The following is a 15,549-nucleotide window of genomic DNA, read 5'->3' as shown; positions in this document are numbered from 1 at the left end:
GAATGAACGGATTTTATTCTTCAGTCGGGACCACTCTCGAAAATTCTGGTGCCACTTTGTCTCTCCTAGGTCTTCTCGATTTCCTGCACCGCTTCTCCTCGAGCACATCTCCTTCTTCCTCATGTGTTTGGCTGCGGCTAGATCGCGAACCTCAGAGCCTCATGTCAGAGAGGAGACGGTGCGGCGGCGGCATGGGTTCTAGCGCCGCGGCAACCGAGAACTCGGACAGCAGCATCGAGCGGAGGACGCCGGCGGTGGCCGTGGCATGGGTGGGGTCCTCCTTCGTGCTGGTTTGGCCGCCGCGCGACCTCGGGAGGGGCCTGGAGTGGAGGCTACGCGGTTGGCATGGAGGCGGGATGGCGAGCAGAGAGAGGCAAGGACGGAGGCGCTCGCGTCCACCACGGGCGACCATCGGCGTCAGTGGCAAAAAGGTTAGTAACCGGCTGTTGAGGCTCTGCCTTTTCCTCCCCTCTCTCTTACTTCTCTGGTTGTTCTGTCTCTCTTCGCTCAGCAGCGGACGGGAGGATGCGGAGCTTTGACAGAACGGGACCAAGGGCGCGGCCAAACCGTCGCCATGGCCACGCCTACCTCAGCTCTTTCTCTCTATCAGCTGACGGCAGCAACGCATCAAGACTTCGACCTCCGTACGCATCAGGACTTCGACCTCCGTACAGTACCGGTGGCAGTCACTTGATGGTTCTGATTCAGCTTGCCAGCAAGGGCACCATCAGAATTGAAGGCCTTCTCAATTCACCCTGGCTACTCGGTTAGCTCTATTATCTCTGATGTTTTCCATATTTCATACACAACAAAATTAAACTAGAGATATGTGTCAGAAAAGATCTCCAACATATACATCCGTTCTAATCTTTCCTGGCACAAGTTTAATTAGCTTCACGAATTAGCACGCAAGGTATCTACGTGAGATTTGTTTTAGCTGATACCCAATTTTGCATATCAGGAAAGCCAACTCCCAGATTTTGTTCCGGTAGCTAGCAGCTTATGTCTTGCATCAGGTTGGACTTTGGATCTCCGGTAAGATGTCCTAGCAATTAACTCCAGCTATTTTTCTTCTACCATAGTATAGGCTAGGCACAAGCTTATTTCTTACACAATCAGATTACATGACGTACAGATAAAAAGTATGGTGGAATTACTAGGAGATCTTAGTATATATATGCAGTCCAGTTATGGTTCTATTATTTATTTCTGCACTACCAATTAACTCCAGCCATTTTTCTTCTACCATATAGCTAGGCAAAAGTTTCTTTGTTATACAATCACATTACATGATGTACAGATAAGACATATGGTCGACTTACTAGGAAATGTTTACTATATATGGACTCCAGTTATGCTTTTATTATTTATTTATGCACACCCTACGTTTGCTAGATTGCTTTATAAAATCGTGTGGAGGGTGGCCTCGTGGTGTTTTGATGGACATCATTAGCTAAGATGTTCATTGAGCTGAATTGTCATTGTTTTTTAAACTAAGCTTCCATCACATAGTAATACATGAAAGAATGTACACCATCAACATGAGAGTAAGTTTTTCCCAGGGAGATTCTGCACATAAAGGAGGAAAAATAGGGACCGACCACCTAGGCACATAAAGTATTCCAGATTATTTCAAATATTGTTTTCCTTCTAATCTGATTTTTTTTAGAACGGTCTAGGTACTGCAGACGGTGAGACAAAGATCCGAGCCTCCGAGGTTGGTCTGGCTGCGGTGGTCATGGTTGCCACTCTACTGCGACTAGGCATTGTGGATGCAGCTATACACACATACAACATGGAGAAAAGGGTCACCGTCATTGGGGTGCCAAAATCTTTGATTTGGGGCAGCTTGATTCTTTATGCAGGTATGGTCTGTTCAGCCCTCATGAAGGTTAGCTTTTCTTTGAATTTTTTTTCTCAAATATGTACTAATAGCTAGATAAATTATTTCCATTTTACTACAACCAAAATTAAGTGATCATCATTCATATTTGGTATAAGTTGTTGTATAAAGAGGGCATGGCCACATGTGAGGTTCTCTCGGTCTGATCTGTGACACCGGAGATGGAGTCATTGCAGAGCTTCATACTAATAAGTTATAAGTTTTGCAGTTGTTTAATTCTGATTGCCTTCTGTTACTGAGTTAGGTTAATCCCTATCATCATATTATTGATTTGGCATGACATGTCTTCCTGATCTGCAGGTATTCTTCAAAATTTATTTATATGCTTCTTTTCTGCCAGATTTATTAACATGTTCTGTACCTTCACTACTGTCAACTTTGCTGCCGACACTTCTAGGCATGACTGTTGCATGTTTTTCTTATCACGCTTTTCAAAGGCCTTACCAAATTGGTGTCTGCATCCTTTGATTTAGGTTATCTTTATGTGGAAATCACATCAACAAAAACATCAGTGCATATTGTGTTTAGCTCAAAGTTTTAGGTTCCTCTTATTGCAGGTTATCGGCAGATCATGTCTGTAATCTAGGGACTGTTGGATTTAGGGAAATACCTCGGTTTTCTTGATTCTTTTATGCACTGATTTCCTGTTTATTTTGAGATGCTTAATTGTTGGTGCATTGGTTTTTATAGTTTATGGCCTGTTCGCCAAACCTTAGATGAAACACACACTACATTGGATATGGTCTTGGTGTGTCTGAATTTACGATTGCAAGTATATGACCCAATTATTACATCTTCTTTGACTTGGCATTTTCAGGACAACTTGTGTTTGCATAAAACGTTTCCATGAGAGCACGATTATTACTGAGATGGGCTGATATGAAATTTGCTAATTTGCAGGTGTACAGAGTGACATGTGGGTAGGAAGGGTACCAGCAAGTTCAAGAAATGATGGCAAGAAGAGATCAAGCTCACAAGCATAGACTAGATCATAGTTGTACACATTGTTTCCTTCTAGACAACAGCTCATGAGAAAAAGAAGTCATCAGCTTCCAAGGACTTACTTTCAGCTAAGTAGAACAGCTCACGCCCCAAGCTTGGTGATTCTTCAGTACACATTAGCTAAGCAGACAGACTATCAGGAAAGATACCCTCCTATTTGCCTCGGTCATTATGATGTTGTTTTATAGACTGCTATCTATCTTTCTTCCTTATTATAATCTTCTCTTACATTTAGCTGATTCCTCCTATAAAAAGTTCTAACAAATTATATAAGGTTCATCATATTATTGTAGGGTGACTACAATGTGAAACAACCTGAAACAACATTGCAATCGCCAATTAAATTTCCTTCCAGAATGCTGCATCTGTATAAAAAAAAATAGGTTGACTAACTTCTTTCTGCAAGCAATGGAGTAAAACAGAACATAGTCCCCTCATTTCTCCGGCTAAGATTCAAGCAGCTGGTCATCTAAAGCAGCTCAAGAAGTTAACTTCCCTCAGGAAGACCTTCGCTGCACAGCACCCACTGTTGTCAAATAATATTGCCCAGTTATCTTCTTTTGTATCTGTATGACAAACACCTATACACGACTAACTCCTTGTGACAATAATATCCAGCTGCTTTTCCCTCCGAACAGAACAAAGAATGTTTGTTTCTCTCAAAGATTTTCATCAAGGTATGTGAAAAAAGAAGTATGCATGGTTGTGTACCTAGGCAAGCTCAACGAGCCTGATCTGAAGGCATTATACATCCATAATTGATAAATTTAGCTACCATAGCACAACCAGCATTCAAGGGCGCGGCGTGCCGCAGCGCCTATGCTTCCTAGTATGTTGTAATTGTTGGGCATATATGTATTTTAAATACGTTCTGATTGCTTTTCTTTCCAACGCAGTTGATGGCGTTGAAATGCACATGATTAACCCACGAGTGGGGTATTGGATGTAGAACCTTGTCAATGCCCTGGTGTTGTTTCTCACAAGGTTTCTGGAAGTACTTCTTGATTGCAAATGACATGGTGGTACTGGTTTGTGGGTGTTTGGGAAGTACTTCTTGATTGCAAATGACATGGTGGTACTGGTTTGTGGGTTTTTGGGAAGTACTGGATGCTACTCTTTGTTTTGAGAGCCACATTTGGCAAACATGTACCACTTTCGTGGTTGTGTTTTAGTTTGAAACTATAGTCAACTCTCTGTGTTTCGATACTTTTGAATTAGCGAGTTCTGTGATATACTCAGAGATGGTCTAGCTCCATAGGAGTCCTTAATTTTTTTGTGTTGCATTGTTGTTGGTTTTGCAGTTTTCTGCTGATAGGGGAAGTTGGATGGTGGTTGATGCTCTAAAATAGTTATGTGATACACATTTGTAGGTTAATTAATCATTAGTGCTATATTGGTTAGATGTAGGATAGGTTTAGATTGGCTTACCTATTTCTATGATTTGACTTTAACTATAGATTATAGTTCAGGTTTTCAAAAAAAATGTGAATACGCTATACATTGACAGTTATATGAGCATGCATATTTACTAGACGCGTTGGCGTGTACTTGTTAGTCAATTGGATCACATTTTTTTGTTTCACTGGTTGGCATGTCAATTTTTTTTGCATGGAATGTGGATGGTATTACTTCCTATGACAATTGACTGAAAAGTAATTAATCATCAACTTTAATTTTTTTTACTGAAAATGTCTATGTTTGTCAGCTTGATATATATGGATTAGTATTGTTTGGTTATATATTGTTAGCTGAAAGTTGGTTTTTCTCTCTCCAAATAGCATGATAAGTTGACAAGTTGTTTATATTTAGATCCATTCTACAAAGGTTTATATAACAATCCGTTTTGCAATTACGTTTTTAGAGGCTTTTGCAATTGCAAGAGGACATGTTTTCATGGCATGTTGTATTCAACAATGAATAAGAATTTGCATGGATTTTGGTTTACTAAACCTCTCATAATTTCAGGCACCAGCAGGAAGTATAGATTCTTCACTATTTGGTTTATACATTGTTAACTGAAAGTTGGTCTTCCTTTTTGCCAATAGAAGCGATAAGATATTATGGATAGTTTATCTTTAATTCCATGTTCATTTTGTGGCCCTTTTGTTATATAAATGCAGTGCTATTAAGTAGCAATCCAATGTAGTCCAATTCCTTGTTGAGTTCAACATGAACAAGAATTTTCATGGCAAGTTGTGGTGTATTTGATCCTTCATAATTTCAGCCACCGTCTGAGTTGTTAATTTACTATTGCCATCTGATCTTGTAATAATAATGTATATTCTCACTTGATCGTACGTAGTTTTTACTTCCTCAACTCCATATTGTACTAGATCTTGCATTGCGACAATTGATGTGGAACACACGGAGTATCTGGTAATACAGCTATGTATTTTTTTTGAGGTTTGGAACATCAAATTTCTGAGATTTGACATTGTTCTTCTATTTTCAGTGAGGATGGGCGGCGGGTGCAGAAAGGCGACTTCCTCCACCTAGGAATGAGGAGGCGGGGGGGGGGGGGTCTATTATGTAGTAAGGGTGCCTCCCGTATGTTTCTTCGATAAGCATTAAAGGAAGGACATAAGTGTGCTCTTTGACAATGAGCTGATCCATATGACCACACGTGGTATTATTTATCTTTCCTTTTTGTTCTGTTTTGCGCGGAGTTGTCTTGTCTTGTTGGAATGGAGTAGTTTCATGCCCATTGTGTCATTGAATATTGTTTGTTTGATGCTTAGGAAATGAGCGTTTATTTAGTTGAACATGTTTTACCTGTCCTTCCTATAGTGTACATGGATCTGGGAATTCGGCCGATTCCTTGCGTGGAGGAACAACCAAAAAAATATGTTGTTTTTGGCTTTGCTTTTGTTATCCTAAAATCTGAACTAAACATATGATTGGTGTGTAAATATGTATGCATCACTAGATCAAGGACCCGAAGTTCAGTATGTGGACTGCAACAACTTATTTTAGATTTGAAGCTTGCACATTTTTTTCTCGGGGGTTGGATACTAGTTTGATACCCTGATGTAAACTAGTATTGATGGTTCTTGGATGCAAGTTTGTCCCTATTGCACAACTATCTTAATTTAATTCTCACTGTGTTGCTGAAGGAGTCTATCTGCCCGCTTGGTCCCATCATTTGCGGGAAACTTGCCATGCTAGGACTACTGAATTGACGTGCATATCACCCATATATCAAAGATTGGTAGCATTGTTTCTTGGTCATGCATATTATGGTGTGTCTTGTGTCAAGGTCATCACATTGTGACCTTCTGCAACTGTATTCAAGCCAATGAAGCTTATAGACGCATCTATATTCTAGGATTAGGAATTTGATTGTCCAAACATCAATGATCTCTCTGTAAAGTACCAATGTTAAGTTTGGCCATAACTTAAATGACCATCAATTTTATATTAGGAACTACATGTTTATCTTGTGGTATACATGTATGTTTGGTAGGCGGTGTTGTTCTGTGCTGGCCATACCTGATATTCTCTCCCACTAGTTAATCCTACTATTTTTGTGAATTTGACGCTTGAAATTTGCCTGGCTTTATATTTTCCATGGTGATTTTTATTTCCTTGAAATCATGTATTATTTTATTTGTTTAACAGGCCACGTCTTGCAAACAACGGCCAGCACAAGGGGCTTGATTCGGTGGGGAGGTATGGAGGATGACCTGGTTGTCTGCATGCGCTAGCTGCTTCTGCTGGCAGTCCAGCCGGAGATGTTGCCGGGCGACTACACACTCAAGCTTCTGCTGCTTTGAGCCACCTACTCCTACTGTTGTCCACCACTTGGATTTGCTGTTGCAGGGTAGTTCTCTTTCACTCATCCATTTATTCTTGCAGAAAATGCATCTTCTTTTCTATAGAATGTGCATGCAGTAGGTAAAAGCATATGCATGCATTGATGTATTGATGAGAAAAAACATAAGAATGTGTGTGTGATGCTGATGCATATCGTTCATTCCTTTTGGTCTTGTCAAATGCTGAAACTGAGTCTGTTGCTAACTGCTAGTAGTACTTAGCATGTAATACTTAGCATTGTGATGATCGCTTTATCATATAACTGATTGCAAAGAGACAAGTCAGTTGTGACTTTATTTTTACCAGGAAAAGGAGTGTGGATACTGACAATTCAATCTTCACAATTGGGAAGCAAAAACTGCATATAATTTCTTAGTATGCGCATTCTGCTTGTGACAGCAATAAACATCCTGCTTATATTCCTTAGTGTTTGACAGCAGATGACATGTCTTGTGTAATTGTGGTTCTTTTGGTAATTTCACTAAAAATGTTTTTTTATGGGATCACTGAATTGTTTGTACGACAAGTAAATATTTTTTAAGTCTGAGAGGACTATCGGAGAACTTTATTGTTTCATGGTCATTAATCATGATTTTGGTATGCTATATTCCTCAGTCTGATTCTATAATACCACCAACATTCATAACTGCTACTTGATGTGCAAAGTGCATAATTTGTACTACCATTACATTCATGTTTATGCAGACGCACAAGTATCCACTGTAAAGGTCTCTCAAGTGAGCTGCTACTGATATTGTGCTTATTGTGTTATTTCAAGGACAAGCGTGCACAAGTGTAGTGGCTTGGCAAGATGTTTTATTTCGTCCATCTCTACAATGGGCATCCAAAGGTACCTCCTTGGGAATGGTTGAATTTATTTGTACTTGATGAAATGAAATTGAAGTGACCGATTTCCTCCGATCAAGGTAGAAAGGGCTTCCGTGTCTTGTTGCCAACGGGGTCTTGCACCATCTATCTGATGACGAGTTACAAAACGGCGGCTCTGGTGCACTGTTGATGTAGCAAACTGTCGAGCCTGACTGTCGGCCGAGCTTCTCACGTACGAACCTTCTTCCTCTTCTACATTTTTTAATTTAATCCCTTTTCATCTGTACAAGTAGGGTGTGTTGGTGTTGCTGGGCAACCTGACACACGAGTGGTGGTCTGAGTCTGTGACACCACACAAGGCGTCCTATTTTTGCCCAGTTGCGCGTTTTGTGCGTGGTTGTATCAGCTTTCTACAACACCTTCACAGCCATGCCTCCTTCATCGTTTCTCTTTCCCGTGCCATTATTATGGTAACTAAATTGCTTGTACTTTAACCACCCATTGTTACTTTGTTGCTCTTTTTCTATTAGGCTGAGAACTAATTAAGACAATATTTTATGGTTGAGTTGTTATTTCGTTAACTGAAGCTTGGCCTTCTATGTAGACAATTTTCGTAACATGTCGACATCAAACCCACCCTTTATTTTGTCACTACTATTGTAAATTAGGTTAGTACATTTAAAAGTATCTACCTGTATAATTATTTAACTCTGGACGGTCCTGATTACAACTTCAAACTTTGGTGGGGCACTATCTTGCAATGTTTGAAATAATTTGTGTGAATTTGACGCTTCAAATTTTCCTGGCTTTATATTTTTATATAGACAAACAATACTTGGATTTTGAACATGCTTTCTGCTTGCTGCACGTATTGATGCTTGGCATGGCGTAAGATAGAATATATCTTGTTTATGTGTCGAGCAACTAATAGTTTGTTGTGCCTTGGAGGTGAAGGACATGGCGTTCAAGATTATTTTCAGACTGGTGGTTGAATCGGATGCGAGGATGTAGATTGCATGCGGCAATGAGCAGGTGCGGAAAGTTGCTATGATGCACTCTCCTTTGACGAAGTAATGTTTATAATCTGATGTTATGGTTTCTCAAAAAAACTGGTGTTATTTTCGAGATTTATGTTTGTTGATGGTTTTCTCTGAAGTGTGATTTTATGGGTGCATGTCAATGGTTTCTAGTTTGTCTCTCCTATTTTTTTTATAATGTTGAGTATAAAATACATCCTTTGATCGACCTTGCTCATTTGTGTGAGAATTCGTCTTGAACTATTTACCCTCTTTCAGCATTGCCATTTCTGATTGAAGATATGGGGATGCTGCTAACAAGCATGTTACAACACTGAAGATCTCAAAGTTGTCTTGCTTTCTCTTTTATGTTGCATGGTGTTGCCCTACTCGATGGGTTGATGGCAGCACTTATTGATTGCAGATGGCATGGTATGTACTTGTTTGTGGTTGTTTGGAAAGTATTACATGGTACTGTTAGTTTTGTTTGGCAAACAGGTACCACCTTTGTGGTTGTGCTATAGTTTAAAACTGTCGTCAACTCTTCGTCGTGTCGATTTTCTTCAAGTACCGAGTTCTATTTTATATTCTCGGTGATTGTGTTTCTCTATTGCCGTTGGATTTGTGGTTTTCTGCTGATGAGAGAAGTTCAATGTTGGTTGATGGTCTAATTAGTTATGTGAATCCCCATTGTTGTTGGTTCATTATTGTTATATTGGTTAGATGTAGGGAAGCTTCGGATTAGCTTATCTTGCTATATGAGTTGACCTAACTACACATTAAAGTTCAAGTTAAATTTAAACATAAAACTGAGCCAAGATGAACTCGATCCTTTGTTCTGTGTTATTCAAATGTTTAGCACGTGTATTTTCACAATATACAAACCGGCACATCTAATCATCGCTTGCTTGTCATGCTTAGCACCAGATAGGATCAAGTGAGCACTTCCTTATTGCTATTTTGCTATTATAATTAAATACATTGTGTCTTCGGTCCTTATGACAATATTCAAGTAACATATCTTCCTTATTTTCATTTGGCTATCAAAATGAAATATACTGTGTCTTTGGTCTTGTTGACAATATTTTAGTAATAGTTCTTCCGTATTGTTCTTTTGCTATCGAACTGAAATACATTGTGTCTTTGGTCCTGTTGACAATATTCCAGTAATTTGTCAAAGGATGGATGCATAGTTTTGTTTCTAGTGAATGCATAGTTGTGAAACCCAACTTAAGTCAATTTGAGATGTTGATGTGCAATTTATAATATGCTAGTACCTATTCCTTATTTCTTTACTTGCGGGAATCTGGTAAGGCAATTGTTGCTAAGTAACTTTTGGTTGTCTAATGTTTGAATGATTCTTTGCTTACAGGAAAAGCTGTATATGAGCACACAATGTCTTTATTGCCACTGTCTTGTTTGTCTTTGTTGGTTCTCCTAGCTTTTTCATTCTCTTTTTTTGTGTAAGTGAACTTATTTTTATCATTTTAGTATTGCTCAATAAACATAGGCAGGAGATTTGTGCACTGATATTGCTTTGTGTAATCCTTGTCCATTTTTGCACATGAAACATGCTTTTGATATTCGGCTTGATCGGCACCATGGTTGCGGCAGTATGCTAGTTTGATTTTAGGTGTTATGTGCAGAATTATCTATAGATCTTAGTGTCGTCATGTGTAGGTAAGGTCCACAAATCATTGTCTCATTGTGGAAAAGACGGAATTGACTTTGCTTGCATTAATTGATGCTAGTAGTATGAATTGCTCCGTCTTTGATCATGTGATAGCTGAAGGTTTCAAACTCATGTCTTAAACATATGTTTGCTTCAGTTCTTGATTGTCTGAGACTTTGCATTAGAATTGGCATGGTCTTGACCAATAATTCTTGATCCCTTCCCGATGCGTTCCAAAATTGGGTGACATCTTTTAACTGTCAGTGCTACAATATCATGGTCTGCTTTTCACTTTTGTTGTTGAATGTCATTGGCATCTAGATTGCTTTCGTAGTCACTCTGCCAATTATCCCTATGACAATATATGTCATTGGCATCTAGATTGTCTTTCAACGCGACTAGAAAAATATAGCTATGTAATTGTGCTTAATGTAGCGAAAAGTGAATGTGGTCTTGTTAATGTTCACTTGTCATTGCCACTTGAACATTCTCTTGTGCCAGTGTTAATGCAAAGTAAATTATCATTGTTTGTCGAGTAACAATATCTTGTGCCTTATGTGGACCTTAATCTTTCTTGCTCTGTTGTCTTACAGGCGATAGATGAGCCAAGCTTGTTCGGCTGGTGGAGCAGATTAATGTGCCCCCCCCCCCCCCCCTGAAGGGGAGCTAGTGCCGGGTCAGATGGGCATGCTTATTTCTGTGTGTTTGAAGTGCTCGTTTCCGGCTTGGCACTAGCTACTGGATGGCATGTGCCATTGAGGTCCTTGTCCTGTGATCTCCACTTTATTAAATCGATCTTGACCTGGGCATCTACATGGGGAGCATCTTCAAATGTATTGTGCATCTTATTTTACCTCTGCTAGACCAAATTGGCTATGATGTGCAATGTTTGTAATAAATCGAGTATCATCAAACCTGTTTATATTGTTTCGTGGAGACAAACTGATTTGGTTATACATAATGTCATTGTGCTAGATCTGGGTTGGTGTCTATGAATCTTTGCCTCCATTCTGTTTTCAGCTACATGTGTCTTTTGCACTATGGCCTAGTTGACTCTTAGTTGTGAATCATGAACTATATTTGGTAAAGAATCGTAAATGGGCATGGCATGAATTTTTTTTTGTCTTGGCATTGTATTTGGTATAGATTTTTCAATGAAGAATCGGAATTATTCTTTCTTGATTCCTGAAGGCCTGTGACCTTTACCGATGTGCATAAAAACCTTCTTATAAGTTAAGCTCCAAACAAACTTGGAATTAGACTATGCTATTGATGTCTACGGGAGCTTCTATTCTTGTAGACAGTGTTGGGCCTCCAAGAGCAGAGGTTTGTAGAACAGCAGCAAGTTTCCCTTAAGTGGATCACCCAAGGTTTATCGAACTCAGGGAGGAAGAGGTCAAAGATATCCCTCTCATGCAACCCTGCAACCACAAAGCAAGAAGTCTCTTGTGTCCCCAACACACCTAATAGGTGCACTAGTTCGGCGAAGAGATAGTGAAATACAGGTGGTATGAATGAATATGAGCAGTAGTAATGGCGCCAGAAAATAGCTTGCTGGCGTGTGGTTGATGGTGGTAATATGGTAGCAGTAGAGCAGTAAACAAGCAGCGATAGCAGTATTTAGGAACAAGGCCTAGGGAATAGACTTTCACTAGTGGACACTCTCAACTTTGATCACATAACAGAATAGATAAATGCATACTCTACACTCTCTTGTTGGATGATGAACACATTGCGTAGGATTACACGAACCCTCAATGCCGGAGTTAACAAGCTCCACAATTCAATGTTCATATTTAAATAACCTTAGAGTGCATGAAAGATCGACACGACTAAACCAAGTACTAACACAGCATGCACACTGTCACCTTCACACTATGTAGGAGGAATAGATCACATCAATACTATCATAGCAATAGTTAACTTCACAATCTACAAGAGATCATGATCATAGCATACGCCAAGTACTAACACGGATGCACACACTGTCACCATTACACCGTGCGGGAGGAATAAAACTACTTTAATAACATCACTAGAGTAGCACATGGATAAATTGTGATACAAAACACATTGCAATCATAAAGAGATATAAATAAGCACTTCACTATGCCATTCATAACGGTGAATAAGTATTACGTGAAATATAGCCTAAGAGACCCACACGGTGCACACACTTGTCACCTTTACACACGTGGGACAAGGAGTCTCCGGAGATCACATAAGTAAAATTCACTTGACTAGCATAACGACATCTAGATTACAAGCATCATCATATGAATCTCAATCATGTAAGGCAGCTCATGAGATTATTGTATTGAAGTACATAGGAGAGAGATGAACCACATAGCTACCGGTACAGCCCCGAGCCTCGATGGAGAACTACTCCCTCCTCATGGGAGACAGCAACGTTGATGAAGATGGCGGTGGTGTCGATGGAGGAGCCTTCCGGGGGCACTTCCCCGCCCGGCGGCGTGCCGGAACAGAGACTCCTGTCCCCCAGATCTTGGCTTCGCGATGGCGGCGGCTCTGGAAGGTTTCTCGTGTCGTGGTTTTTCCGTATCGAGGTTTTAGGTCTGGGACCTTTAAATAGGCGAAGAGGCGGAGTCGGAGCGGCGACGAGGCGGCGACACCATAGGGGGGCGCGGCCCAGGCCCTGGCCGCGCCACCCTGTCGTCTGGGGCCCACAGGGCCCTCCTCTGGCGGCTCTCGGGTGTTCTGGAAGCTTCGTGGAAAAATAGGATGCTGGGTCTTGATTTCGTCCGATTCCGAGAATATTTCCTTACTAGGATTTCGGAACCAAAAACAGCAGAAAACGAGAACCGGCCCTTCGGCATCTCGTCAATAGGTTAGTTCCGGAAAACGCATAAATATGACATAAAGTATGCATAAAACATGTAGATATCATCAATAATGTGGCATGGAACATAAGAAATTATTGATACGTCGGAGACGTATCAGCATCCCCAAGCTTAGTTCCTGCTCGTCCCGAGCAGGTAAACGATAAACAAAGATAATTTCTGGAGTGACATGCCATCATAAACTTGATCATATTGTAAACATATGTAATGAATGCAGAGATCAAAACAATGGTAATGACATGAGTAAACAACTGAATCATAAAGCAAAGACTTTTCATGAATAGTACTTCAAGACAAGCATCAATAAGTCTTGCATAAGAGTTAACTCATAAAGCAATAAATCAAAGTAAAGGCATCGAAGCAACACAAAGGAAGATGAAGTTTCAGCGGTTGCTTTCAACTTATAACATGTATATCTCATGGATAATTGTCAATGCAAAGCAATATAACAAGTGCAATATGCAAGTATGTAGGAATCAATGCACAGTTCACACAAGTGTTTGCTTCTTGAGGTGGAGAGAGATAGGTGAACTGACTCAACATAAAAGGTAAAAGAATGGCCCTTCGCAGAGGAAGCATTGATTGCTATATTTGTGCTAGAGCTTTGGTTTTGAAAACATAAAGAGAGCATAAAAGTAAAATTTTGAGAGGTGTTTGTTGTTGTCAACGAATGGTAGTGGGTACTCTAACTACCTTATCAACCAGACTTTCAAGAGCGGCTCCCATGAAGGACGTTATCTCTACCAAGCAAGGTAGATCATCCCTCTTCTCTTTTGTTTACACATGTACTTTAGTTTAGTTTTTCTTTATTTATGGATGACACTCCTCCCAACCTTTTGCTTACACAAGCCATGGCTAACCGAATCCTCGGGTGCCTTCCAACAATCACATACCATGAAGGAGTGTCTATTTGCAAAATTAAGTTGCTTACTGATGAATCAGAGCAAAACATGTGAAGAGAATTATTAATGCAAGTTAATTAATTGGGGCTGGGAACCCCATTGCCAGCTCTTTTTGCAAAATTATTGGATAAGCGGATGTGCCACTAGTCCATTGGTGAAAGTCTGTCCAGAGTAAATGACAAGATCGAAAGATAAACACCACATACTTCCTCATGAGCTATAAAACATTGACACAAATAAGAGGTGATAAATTTTGAATTATTTAAAGGTAGCACTCAAGCAATTTACTTTGGAATGGCGGAGAAATACCATGTAGTAGGTAGATATGGTGGACACAAATGGCATAGTGGTTGGCTCAAGGATTTTGGATGCATGAGAAGTATTCCCTCTCGATACAAGGTTTAGGCTAGCAAGGTTATTTGAAACAAACACAAGGATGAACCGGTGCAGCAAAACTCACATAAAAGACATATTGAAAACATTATAAGACTCTACACCGTCTTCCTTGTTGTTCAAACTCAATACTAGAAATTATCTAGACCTTAGAGAGACCAATTATGCAAACCAAATTTTAGCATGCTCTATGTATTTCTTCACTAATAGGTGCAAAGTATATGATGCAAGAGCTTAAACATGAGCACAACAATTGCCAAGTATCAAATTATACAAGACATTTTAGAATTACTACATGTAGCATTTTCCAATTCCAACCATATAACAATTTAACGAAGAAGAAACTTCGCCATGAATACTATGAGTAGAGCCTAAGGACATACTTGTCCATATGCTACAGCGGAGCATGTCTCTCTCCCACAAAGTGAATGCTAGGATCCATTTTATTCAAACAAAACAAAAACAAAAACAAACCGACGCTCCAAGCAAAGTGCATAAGATGTGACGGAATAAAAATATAGTTTCGGGGGAGGAACCTGATAATGTTGTCGATGAAGAAGGGGATTCCTTGGGCATCCCCAAGCTTAGACGCTTGAGTCTTCTTAGAATATGCAGGGGTGAACCACCGGGGCATCCCCAAGCTTAGAGCTTTCACTCTCCTTGATCATAGTATATCATCCTCCTCTCTTGACCCTTGAAAACTTCCTCCACACCAAACTCGAAACAAACTCATTAGAGGGTTAGTGCATAATCAAAATTTCACATGTTCGGAGGTGACACAATCATTCTTAACACTTCCGGACATTGCCCAAAGCTACTGGAAGGTAATGGAACAAAGAAATCCACCCAACACGACGAAAGAAGCAATGCGAAATAAAAGGCAGAATCTGTCAAAACAGAACAGTCCGTAAAGATGAATTTTAAAAGGGCACCAGACTTGCTCAGATGAAAATTCCCAAATTTAATGAAAGTTGCGTACATATCTGAGGATCACTCACGTAAATTGGCATAATTTTCTGAGTTACCTACAGAGAATTAGACCCAGATTCGTGACAGCAAATAAATCTGTTTCTGTGCAGTAATCCAAATATAGTATCAACCTTGCTATCAACGACTTTACTTGGCACAACAAAACACAAAACTAAGATAAGGAGAGGTT

General features: G+C 39.9%; 1 protein-coding gene and 1 long non-coding RNA gene across 2 annotated transcripts; both read left to right on the top strand.

Annotated features, from left to right (window-relative positions):
• The first annotated feature begins 265 nt into the window (after nucleotides 1-265).
• Nucleotides 266-5,377, top strand: LOC124689152. The gene is made up of 5 exons (XM_047222729.1): nucleotides 266-431; nucleotides 515-766; nucleotides 1,680-1,751; nucleotides 1,790-1,865; nucleotides 2,804-5,377. Exons 1-5 carry the CDS (start codon nucleotides 266-268, stop codon nucleotides 2,814-2,816), a joined length of 579 nt encoding a protein of 192 aa, XP_047078685.1. The 3' UTR covers nucleotides 2,817-5,377.
• A 57-nt stretch (nucleotides 5,378-5,434) lies between these two features.
• Nucleotides 5,435-11,200, top strand: LOC124685893. Its single transcript, XR_006997640.1, has 5 exons — nucleotides 5,435-5,531; nucleotides 6,524-6,725; nucleotides 7,497-7,568; nucleotides 8,501-8,578; nucleotides 10,828-11,200. It is a non-coding gene; the product is annotated as an uncharacterized LOC124685893 (long non-coding RNA).
• Nucleotides 11,201-15,549: the final 4,349 nt, after the last annotated feature.

This window comes from Lolium rigidum, chromosome 2 (genome assembly GCF_022539505.1).
Source record: "Lolium rigidum isolate FL_2022 chromosome 2, APGP_CSIRO_Lrig_0.1, whole genome shotgun sequence".
Lineage (NCBI taxonomy): Eukaryota > Viridiplantae > Streptophyta > Magnoliopsida > Poales > Poaceae > Lolium > Lolium rigidum.
This window is presented reverse-complemented; position numbering and strand designations above follow the sequence as displayed.

Bases quoted from the DNA above. Each gene is read 5' to 3' on its own strand.
- LOC124689152 (XM_047222729.1), top strand. From the start codon at position 266: ATGGGTGGGGTCCTCCTTCGTGCTGGTTTGGCCGCCGCGCGACCTCGG. The intron at 767-1,679 runs GTTAGCTCTATT...AGAACGGTCTAG, and splicing joins CAATTCACCCTGGCTACTCG to GTACTGCAGACGGTGAGACA. The intron at 1,752-1,789 runs TACTGCGACTAG...GCTATACACACA, and splicing joins GGTGGTCATGGTTGCCACTC to TACAACATGGAGAAAAGGGT.